General features: G+C 41.2%; 3 protein-coding genes across 3 annotated transcripts in view; all 3 read left to right on the forward strand.

Moving 5' to 3' along the window:
* slc4a2b (solute carrier family 4 member 2b) overlaps positions 1–3,950 on the forward strand; it is a 31,563-nt gene extending 27,613 nt beyond the window's left edge. The window contains exons 21-24 of the mRNA XM_088401498.1: positions 44–297; positions 382–551; positions 1,579–1,752; positions 1,826–3,950. Of these exons, the coding sequence (XP_088257624.1) occupies positions 44–297; positions 382–551; positions 1,579–1,752; positions 1,826–1,906 (679 nt within the window). The 3' untranslated portion in view covers positions 1,907–3,950. The remainder of the gene's footprint in view (positions 1–43; positions 298–381; positions 552–1,578; positions 1,753–1,825) is intronic.
* A 949-nt stretch (positions 3,951–4,899) lies between these two features.
* LOC148408024 (uncharacterized) lies at positions 4,900–6,584 on the forward strand. Its single transcript, XM_088402173.1, has 4 exons — positions 4,900–5,109; positions 5,942–6,046; positions 6,144–6,245; positions 6,318–6,584. Exons 1-4 carry the CDS (start codon positions 4,915–4,917, stop codon positions 6,405–6,407), a joined length of 492 nt encoding a protein of 163 aa, XP_088258299.1. The 5' UTR covers positions 4,900–4,914; the 3' UTR covers positions 6,408–6,584.
* A 2,428-nt stretch (positions 6,585–9,012) lies between these two features.
* Positions 9,013–11,070, forward strand: LOC148408025 (uncharacterized). Its single transcript, XM_088402142.1, has 4 exons — positions 9,013–9,314; positions 9,965–10,072; positions 10,145–10,246; positions 10,826–11,070. The coding sequence occupies exons 1-4, from the start codon at positions 9,120–9,122 to the stop codon at positions 10,916–10,918; spliced, it is 498 nt and encodes a 165-aa protein (XP_088258268.1). The 5' UTR covers positions 9,013–9,119; the 3' UTR covers positions 10,919–11,070.
* The last annotated feature ends 293 nt before the right edge of the window (positions 11,071–11,363 follow it).

The raw sequence follows: 11,363 nt of genomic DNA on the forward strand, positions 1-11,363 counted from the left end.
TTAATTCATGAGGAATATTAGAATGAAACGCTTCTCGCAACAGGCTGATCGTGAGCAAAAAAGAGCGCATGCTGGTCAAAGGCTCCGGCTTCCACCTGGACCTGCTCCTCATCGTGGCGCTGGGCGGCGCCTCGGCTCTTTTCGGCCTGCCGTGGATGGCGGCCGCCACCGTGCGCTCGGTGACGCACGTCAACGCCCTGACCGTCATGAGCAAGGCCGTGGCCCCCGGAGACAAGCCCCGCATCCAGGAGGTCAAGGAGCAACGCGTCACCGGGCTGGTGGTTGCCGTCATGGTCGGTGGGTGTCGCCCCAAAAGCGGATCGTCTCCAAGCCGGGTCCGGAAGCCGCCTTTTACCGAGATCCCTTCCCGTCTCTCGCTAGGTCTGTCCATCGTGATCGGAGATCTGTTGCGTCAGATCCCGCTGGCCGTGCTCTTCGGGATCTTCCTCTACATGGGCGTGATGTCGCTCAACGGCATCCAGCTGAGCGAGCGCATGATGCTCCTGCTCATGCCGCCCAAGTACCACCCCGACCACAGCTACGTCCGCAAGGTGGGAACCGATTCGCCGACACTCTCCGTTGCGGGAAATTCGAAAAGGCGGAACGGGAACGGGGACGGGGCGGGGTTCCACAGGCTGGTGATCTCGCCTCGTCTTTTTACGAACACTTTTGGTGAGCTTTGTTTTGGAAGGAACGGAATCTCCCATTTGAGTCCTGCGAAATTTAGAATCCATAGAAAGAAACCGTAAAGTGAATGGAGTGCTGTTACTCTTATTTCCTCTTAGTTTTTTGTGCTTTAGGGTTTAATCTAACTAAAAACCGGGTTAGTCCACATATGACGCATTTGATTAAGTCAATGGATTGAGGTTCCACTATTGGTGAAAATGAGCATACTAATTCACTCTTACTTTTGTCATCTTGGGAAGTATTGTTACTTGGGAGAGTTCTCAATATAAAATAAGGTCTTCGGGAAAGTCAATGGTGCTTTAGTGTTTTACCGAACTAAAAAGCGAAGCTTTGGTCAGGCCATGTTTTTCAAAGTTAAGACCATGCATTACATAATTGATTCATTAAATGGAGTGCGCTCCCCCCTGACGGTTAAAGTTAGAATGCAGATTTACTCTGACTTTTGCCATCTTGGGAAATATCAATCCTCGGGAGAATCCTCATTTTAAAATGAGGTCTCTAGCGAAAAAAAAAGAAAAACGTGAATGGTTACCCTGTTATTGGTAATTTCACCTCCATTTTGGTTCCTTTACACAACATATTTTTGAATGTTTTTACCCTTGCATACATTGTTTTGAACTTCCCGCCATATAACTAACCCCTACAGAAAATGAAGCGGGCTTCCTTCAAAATGTGCTCGCCGTAAGCTATCCCAAACTTCGGCCATTGTTGTTATAAAATCATATCATTTGGTTTAAATGAGGTTCCCGGGGTGAAAAAGTGAGTGAATTTTTGTTTGTTTTGTTTTTTTGAAGCTGCTGTTTTCCACATCAACCTTTCCCAAGGTTAGGCTCTGGATATCTCTTGGGAAGACGCCGAATTTGTCATGCGTTTTCTTCCCTGTTCCTGCAGGTTCGAACGCTGCGCATGCATCTGTTCACGTGCATCCAGATTGTGTGCCTGGCGGTGCTTTGGGCCGTCATGTCCACGCAGGCGTCCCTGGCCTTCCCTTTTGTGCTCCTCCTCACCGTGCCCGTCAAAATGTTCTTGCTGCCGCGCATCTTCACCTCCCGCGAGATGCTCTGCGTACGTAGCTCCGCCTCCTTTTTTTTTTTTTTAACCGTTTCCCATCTTAATTTCGACGCAATCGTGATTCCAGCTGGACTCGGACGACGCCGAGCCGACGTTCGACGACCGCGAGTGTCACGATGAGTACTCTGAGATGCACATGCCCGTCTGAGCCGCCGACCCCGCCCCTCGTAGCCGCCGGCCCCGCCCCACCCACCGGGAGGCGCCACTCGGCGCACCCGGCTATGTCCTCACCTGCTGCCCGCGTGTCGCGTTTATAATAGACTTTTTATATCGTAATTATTATTAGTAGATTGTATTTCAGGGGAGTCTGAAATCGTGACACATTTACACTCGATCGACACGCAACATGATTGTTTTTTCTTGTTGTTTTTTTTGCCCCGGTTTGCTGTGATTCACATTGAATATGTGACAAACCTCGGAAAACATTTCCGCTGCGCTCGCACACTGACTTACCGCTGCCTTACCAACAAGTGCCTTATATGAAGGAACTACTGAAGCGTGTACTTGGAGGACGTCTTGACTCCTCGCGTTTCACTTTATTCAACGCTAGTAGCACTTTTGGTTTTTTTTTTTAATGAAAACAACAAATCAAACGACTGTAATGCTGATTATTTTTAATCGTCAAATCTGCTAACGTTATCATGCTGGGCAACCTGAGAATGTTTTGTTGCTGTTTTTCTTGTTTTGTGTCATACAATCAAACGCCACAAACGCAGCAGTTGAGAGACAGTCGCTCAACTTTTTTGCTGTGCTATAGCAGTTATCTCATGTTTCTATTTTCCCCCAATTGATTAAAATACATCACATATTAAAGGATATACAATGTGCTTTTAAAATAGTGATAAGAAACACAAAATACATCGGTTTACTTCTCCAATGTAGCCTGGCAAGCTAACAGGTCACTACTTAGCCCAAAATATCTTCGCTCCCTTGTTAGCTTGCCAAGCAAACCTATGCACTACTACCTAGCGTAAGCTATTCACTTAAAAAAGCTAGCTTGAAAAGCTAACTAGCAAGCTGCTTAGCCCATTCAAATAATTCTTTTTTTAGCTACCTTGACGGGATAATTCACTAGCTACTAGCTTGATTGACAAGCTAACAAACAAGCTACTAAAACTCTCTTTATTAGGTTAGACTCGTTATCTTGACAAGCTAATCGGTCAGGAACCGTGTTTAGTTGCTTCCCAATTGTCTAAGATAACTAGTGTTTCAAAACGTCTAAATAAATTAGACCTTGTTCACTAGTTAGCTCATCAAGTTAGCTTGTCTATCTTGGTGATTGCTACTTAGTTACTGGTTTGATGCCTAATTGTTAGGCCAGGTAGTTTAACGACGGTAACTCGCGACCTTGTTATGCTACTTATCATTAACTTTCCTAGCATCCATCTGTTTTACATTGCTAGCTTGTCAATTTTTCAAGCCATATTTGTACATGCTACACAAGCTTGCTCGTACACTTTTCAAGCTAGATAGTTTGGCAATCCTAACTAGCCTCATAGCTTATTAAGCTAGTAATTTTTGTTTTATTTTACGAGCTATTTAATAAAGTAGCCACCAGAGGGAGACATAAACACTTTTTTTTTTAATGACAGTATGTCAATACTTTTTTGTGTCATTGTTACTTAAGCACAGAGGGAAATTTTGGGGGATGCTAAACGTTTAGGACACTAGTTGTCACTTGATTTTTTTATGTTTGTTTTCTTTTGTTTTTTGTTTTTTTTTTTTCCCTGAGAATTTTTAGAAGTGCCAAACAATCCATCCATCGTCAAACCTACATTCCACCCTTTGTCCTTCGGTGGTCAACGTGATGATCGTAGACAATTAATCCAATGGGAAGGGAAGGCTCATGAAGTTTCCTTGTCAAAAAAAGAAAACCTCATGTTGTACTGTTACTCACGTTTGTTGCGACGTCACCCAAAAAAAAGTGCCTGCGGGGCCATAAAGTGGTGAAATAAAAAGAATTGTTAGCTGTTTCATTACAAGCGATACGGCTTGTTCTTATCGGGAGACAAATGCACACACTCACACATGCATACACATGTAGTTTTAATGTTTGCTTGTAGTGCTTGAATGGTGTAAAGATGTTCTGTGTATGTCTCAATGATGATAATGGAACACAGGCCACTACTGAAGCTCTCTTGTATATTTGATGGTTCAAATACTGATGAAAAATAAAAAGTATTTTCTATTTATTACCCGTGTCACCTTGTCCTTTTTTTTTTTTTATGATCGCTTGCGACATTGGTGTCAGAAGTGGGATCAGTGTGAAATTTTGGCCACATTAGTGTCAGAAGTGGGAGCTAGCTTTAAATATCACTAGCCACAAAAGTTGGATCTGTGTCTATGGCTGCTCATCCTGGTATAAGAAATGGGATCTGTATGTAAGTCACTACCATGTTGTTTTCAGAAGTGGGATCTATGTCTGTTACTTGCCACATTGGTGTCAGACGGGGGATGCATTGCACACCACATTGCTAACAGCATTGAGATCAGTGTGGAACTTTGGCCACATTGGTGTCAGAAGTGGGAGCTAGCTTTTTTTATGTCACTATCCAAAAGTTGGATCTTTGCTGGTCATCCTGGTATCAGAAATTGGATCTGGATGTAAATCACAAGCATCATCATCATGGATACCAGAAGTGGGATGTATGTTTGTTGCTTGCCACAATGGTGTCAGAAGTGGGGTGTATTGCACACCACATTGGTAACAATAATGGGATCTGCCTGTCATACGTTTGCCACACTGGTGTTAGACGCGGGATCCAGCTGTCTTCTATTGCCGGCCACACTGGTGTCAGAAGCGGGACCTATCTGTATGTTGCTTTCAACTTTGATTCCACATTAATCAATCCCAATTTTGTTATTTTTCATATTGCTTTTAAAAATGAGATTTTTGTTGCGTAGCATTTTGTATCATGTGGGATCTATCTTTCCTCGTGTTTTATTTTGGGATTCGAAGACTCATGACCTCCTCCCACCTCCGCCGAAGAGTTCCAGATGGCTGACATTGTTTGACTTTTTTTTTTTTTTTTTGTGGGGGTGGAAAGAAATGGGGCCGAATGTTCCCGTCACAGAGTTGAGCAGGAGGAGGAGAGAACGAGGAGGTGGGAGGGAGGACCGAACATTACAACACAAACAATCGAGGTACGACCAAAGATGGCCGCTCTGTTTCTCTTGCTCACCCTCGGAGGAACTTTCTTGTGCTCCTCCATCCAGGCTCAGGAAGCTTATGGAAATCTCGACCAGACTTTCAGGAAAGGTGTTGACCTTTCCTTGGAGAAGCTCAGCGAACACGCCGGAATCCAGAATCACTTTGTCTTCTTCAGGAGTGTCATCAAGTCCAACGTGGAGGTAACTTGTGATGAAACTAGCTTGTAATGCCAATTTTATCCTTCTGCTGATGAGGCGCTAGTGAGTATTGGTCGTGACAAAGCCGTCAACTGCTTCTTTTTATTTTTAAATTTTGGGAAGAAAATTGTGGTTGTAATGAGATGATTAAATGGATTGAACAGTCAAAAATTGTGGAAATTAGCAGAAACCTAAAAATGTTTTGTTTATTTTGGGGAAAATATATGGTTAGGGATGTTTATTTTTGGAACAGTCAGAGTTGGTTAAAACTTGGAAATTAAAGAAGAAAAACACATTAAAATTCAGGCTAATGTTCAATACCTTTTAATGTGTTCCTGCAATATGCTGGTAAAAATGTTGATTTTTTTTTTTATGATTTTGTGGAACTGTTGAAAATTTATCCCAAAGGTGAATTGATTGAGTTCAACATTTATCATTTAGATTTTTTTTACTTCCCCATTGGAAATGAATGGGATATTTTCGGGTGAAAAATGTGGAATTGTGGGAAAATGGTGAATGCTTGCAACGAGAAAAATAATAACCTGTAAAGCATGACTTTTTGGAATATGTAGAAGTAGTTGAATGTCAAAAATAAAAACGTCACTAACAAAAATGACTAACTCAATAAACTTGCAATACCACTTTTATCCTCTGCCGATGGGGCACTAGTGAGCAACCGTGAAAGCAGAATAGAAAGCGGGACATTTTATAACATTAATATACAAAATAATGAATTCGCACTATGTTCAATCAAACAGATTTTAAAGTGTTAAAACACAAGATGCCTGTCCTTTATTTCCCGCTTTAAAACATGATATTCCATTGTACCGCTAAGGCCGGCTTTGACGTGGTCTTCATCTACCACCACTTCTACCTGAAGGCCACCAGTTGCCCCAAAGGAACGGCGGATCCGGCGGGTTGCAGCTTCAGGAACGACGTCGTGAGTCGCAGACCAAAAATAGAAATGTGGAGCAACCTATCTCATGTATTCTCACCTGTTTTTTTTGTTTTTTTTCCCCTGGGGGCGGGGTTTGCAGCCCATGATCGACTGCGCCATTTGCTACAAAACCTTCCAAGGAAACATCGAGGCCGAGCCCAAACCTTACCTCAACTGTCTCCACAAGCCCGCCGTCACTCCGGTAGGTGGATTACTCGTCGATTTATAATTGGACTTTTCCCTTCACCTTTCTTTTTATTTATTTATTTCAAAGGAGGTGCGTGCTAACCGCATGGAGCATTGCAACAGGTTAGCGTATAGCAACGGCGCCACGAACCTTTTAGCCTCCACGGGAGCAAAGTAAAACGACGAGCAATGGCGACGAGAAGTGGGAAGTTGGAGAAAAATCCAATCAAAAGAAAAGAAAATCACGTTGTATGCCTTTAAGGGGCGTGGTCTAGCGAGAGGCGTCAGGTCAGTCTGTCTTCATCTTTTTGTATTTGCATGTCTCGTTCAATAAACGACATCGCAGTTGCTTTAACTCATTCTGTGCCGGCTATTTTTAGACATTCTTATAACCCTGATATTTGAAAAATTAAATATTGTAAATAAATTCATTTGATGAACTGTCTGGGCTGTTTTTACCCTATTATTTGAAAAATAAAACACTGGAAATAAATACTTAGGATTGAATGACTATTTAAGGACGTATAATTATGTCTTTGGGATTGAATGAGTTAATTGCCTTTTTTTTAAGGTTTTTTGAGGGATATCCAAAGATTAAAACGTTATAGCAGGTCAAGTTTAAAAAAAAATAAAAAATTAACCAAGTGAATGATGAAGATGAATCAAAAATGTTGTATATTGTTATATTTGTATATTGTATTATTTTAATGTAATAATTTGTTATATGGCGTTCCACTGATGTAAACACTGTATTCTGATTAATTTTACATTTTGCTGTCTATTCAAAATGGAGGCTAGTCAGCGGTTTCCGTGTGTAAAAGGAAAATTTGACTTATTGATTTTTAGATCTTTTCAGAGGGCAATTATTTACACATTCCTCCAAAACTGATTGCAAATGAACTTTGATTTCATTTTGAGCCTAATATTGACATGCTAGTGCAAAATTAACCATATGTCAAGTAAACACGACTAACTATAATTCAAGTTTTTTGGCGTACTTGCAGAGAATGCTGCGATAGAAGTCAATTGGTTTGAAAAAGAATCCAAAAAGACCCTCAGGGTCCCGTTTTTGGACTCAATTATGTCCAATATCTCTCAACAAGTTAATGATGCGGCCCCCCGTCGATCCATCCGAACAAATTAGTCACAAACCGAAAGCATCAAACGGCTTCTAATTGTAAGCTAGCTCCACTGCGGGTCAGGTCAAATGCAAAAGACGTGAAACGGGATTTACGTCATTTGTGCCCTCTGAAGGATAAATGACTTTCATTCCTTGTGGCATGTTTTTAGTTGATTATTGAAAAAAAAAATCCCAAATCCGCAGCTGTTTTTTCACCTATCCCTCCAGTTAGTTTTGATTAGGGATAATACCATTAAACATTCCAGTAATCATATTATTAAAAGAATCTAAAGAATTAAACGGTATTCACACAGTTCTTGCTTCAATTGTCATGATGCTTCTCCCCGCCGACCACCAGGGGGCAGTATAATACAGACATACGGAACATCAACCAAAAATAACGCTTTTATTTTGATGAACAATGACCCAACACAGTAGTGTCAAACTCCTGAAAATTTAATGATTCATATACAGTGTGATTTATTTATTATTACTAATATTATTACCAGTGGTGGTTCTGTTTCCCAACCAAGAACTGTTCTGAGGCTTCTCCAGTGTTTATCCTTTTTGTTTGCCCCCTTTGAGGGAGCTCCAACTAGGAAAAATGCACCCGAACGCCTCTTTGAACTGAGCGATCAGAGTTGCTGTTGTTTACATTCCGCCCTCATTGAAAACGGAAGAGAAACAATTCGAATGTAAGTGCCTAAGCTGTAGTGATGGATAAATGAAGCGTCATGAAGCACTTGTAGTACTATCAGGCTCCACTAGATGGCACTAGATGGAAATTGAATACATTTCCAATCCACTAGTCTTTATTGATCTCCATCAAAAATGCTAATGAGGTAAACGCATACAAGGCAGCACTAAATAATGTGCTGAAGATAAGAGCTAACATTAGCTAGATTAGCTGGATGAACAAACACATTTTGGGCAACATTCTTACAAAGAAATTTCAACATACTGACACTCACGGGCCAGATTTCAGAGACAGAACAACATGTCCTTCCTCACTACAAAATGTAATATCAACACCAGCCAGAGGCGGCGCCAAAATCAAAGCGCAAGCCAAACGAAGCACAAATGAATCAACTCTTAAAGGGTAAACTAAATCACTTCCAAAACATCATTATTTCAAGTGCGACCCGGTACCAGTTGATCCACAAAATGGAGGATGGGAACCTCTGATCGAGAGGAGTCAAAAAATATAAGCGCTTCATCACTAATTCATCTTTGTTAAGTCATTCAATACCATTGAGGACTCCATTTTTTCAACAACGCTGCACCACTCTTCATTTTAAGCTTGAAGGCAACTTTACCGATGTAATACCACCAGTAGATGGCAGTAATGGACCATTTTTGGCACATGAGCTCAAGCCACTTAGTCAGTCCTAACATGGCTGAATTTGTGTTTTTTTCCAAAAATAATTGAACAGCGCAGAATCACACTTGTTTTTCTTTGCGAAGGGAGAAAGTTAAGCATTTCGTAAATTATTGAACATACTTTAGATCTTGAGGAGTCTGATTTGGGATTAGTAATCCGAGTGTCATGACAAAAGCGTTTGTTATGCAGCTGCCTGTTTTCAAAGCGTGTTTTGTCAAGAGTCGGCCCGAGCCCCCCGGAGAGGACGGGATGGGGCTGGTGGGTTTCCAGGAAGTGGGAGGAAAACAAAAGTTGGCGTGGGAGCCGCTCTACTCCGTCTCCCACTTTGTTTTGACCTAGCGGACAGACACAAAAAGGTTGTTCACCCCTCGCTTGCATTCTCCAGTAAGATGGCGGTGTGGTTGCTGCTGCTGGCCTGCGTCGGGGGAGCCGCCTGGAGCTCGGTCCGGGCCCAGGACGCTTACCAACTGCTCCCGGCGGACTACCAGAAAGGCGTGGATCTGGCCATGGAGCATCTCAATTCTCACTCGGGCGTGCAGCACCATTTTCGCTTCTTGAGGACTCTGAAAAAGTCCGACACCGAGGTAACGCGGCGGGGCCTCGCTTTTGAGGTCGTCCTTGTTATAAAAACAAAAAGAAAAACTTGATTGACTCGTTTATCATTGTGCATCCTATTTATTCACTTTTGTATCACTTGGCTCAGCATACAATAAGTGTTAATGGGAGATTTTAATGAAGAAAACAATGTACAAGGGTATCCTGAACGCAGCATAAAAACATTTGGCACACAAACGATTGACTCGTTCAATCCCAATGATATGTTTTATGTTTTTTTTTAAGTCCAGAAATTCAATTTTAGCTACCTATTTATATTTGTTTCAATTGTCTAGCTAGCTAGATAGATATAGATGCATATGTATGTTTAGATATTTGGATGTATTTATGCTGTATATATGTATATATACCCTAACCCTATACATACACACACTATACCGGATGCCTTCATGACTACTCCAAACAATTGGACATCTCAGAACTTCTCAGATCTACAATGCTTTTTTTCATTCTTGCTTTTCAGTGTATTCTAAATGATTACATTCTAGAACATTTACAAATTGATTTTGAATAGGGTTATACAAAGCCTTGCTCGCACTTTATTTGTCCTCTTCATATAAGTAAACAATCAAAAATACATCATCAAAAATACGCTGACTTGCATACATTTCTTTTGCAGTGTGGCTTTGATGTGAAATACTACTATCACCACTTTCAACTGAAGCCCACCCGCTGTGCCAAAGGTGCGACTTCAAGCAACCAGAGATGTCCCTTCAGGAACGACAGAGTGAGTTCATATCGTTCGTGGGGAAACACTGCAATATAATCATTTCATATTTCGCTTATGACGTCCACACAGCCTCTCATGGACTGCGCGGTGTGTTACAAGACGGAGGGAGACCAAATCAGACGAGATCCCACGCCTTACGTTCACTGCATTCAGAGGCCCAGACTCACTCAGGTACGCTACCGAAGCAAATACCAACACACGGTCTAACCCGCCTCGGGATACATCTAAAACCATGCATATATGTATTAAATTTAATGTACCGTAAGTACAAAAGCAGAAAAAGGAACTAGTATGAGTGTAGACAGAAGTAGACCAGTGCCTGACGATTGACGGACCAGAAAAAAAAAGTTAAATGTCACCCTCTAGTTGTGGCGGAAGGTTGGGCAAAATATACACTGACGGACCACAAACACCAACACCTGGTCTAACTCGCCTCGGAATAAATCTAAAACTATATATATATATATATATATATATATATATATATATATATATATATATATATATATATATATATATATATATATATATATATATATATATATATATATATATATATATATATATGAAATCTTTTACTTTGTGTAATAGCACTAGTGTTTGTGTATACATTTAGTGTATACATTTTGTCTACAGTATAGCCGTTTCCAACACATTCTCATCAAGAATAACACCCGTAAACTTAATTTCGCTCTTCGTATTTACTTTATTGCCTTCTTCTCCCAAATGGATTTTCTTCTGAACTTTCAGGCAATGGGGACGACCAGGACGGAGAACTGCGAACGGATGAACTACAACACAGGTGGTCTGACACTTTTAGCAGTGCAAATGGGTGAAGAGTGATGAAAAAAAAACAACCATTGAGTTCATCGTTGACAATGTGGGAAAAAGTAACCTGCTTTGTGCTTATCTTGTTGTGAGTGAAACAAGTTTTATACCCTCCATATTAGCCTTTTTTGTGCAATGTGCGACAATAAAAATAACATTAAACTGGCCGTACGTTTAGGGTTATGTACACTTTTGTCAATATGCACTTTCAGCACAACGTTACTCTGCCATGCATGTCTAATATTTGCCTTTCTCTTCTTGACATACTTCACACATGATTAACCCCCTTACAGGTGCGGAAACACATATTGTGTACGGTGAAGCCTTGCGCCAAGAGCAAATCTCATTAACGGCAGACTGGCAAAGCCGCATGTGTGTATGGAGGGGGGGGTCCCTAAATATAGAGGTGCTAAATTTAGAGGGAAAGTGATTACAACATGCGTGTGTGATTACAGCTCAC

The sequence above is a fragment of the Hippichthys cyanospilos genome, chromosome 19 (assembly GCF_059441005.1).
Source record: "Hippichthys cyanospilos isolate Australia breed blue-spotted pipefish chromosome 19, RoL_Hcya_1.0, whole genome shotgun sequence".
NCBI lineage: Eukaryota > Metazoa > Chordata > Actinopteri > Syngnathiformes > Syngnathidae > Hippichthys > Hippichthys cyanospilos.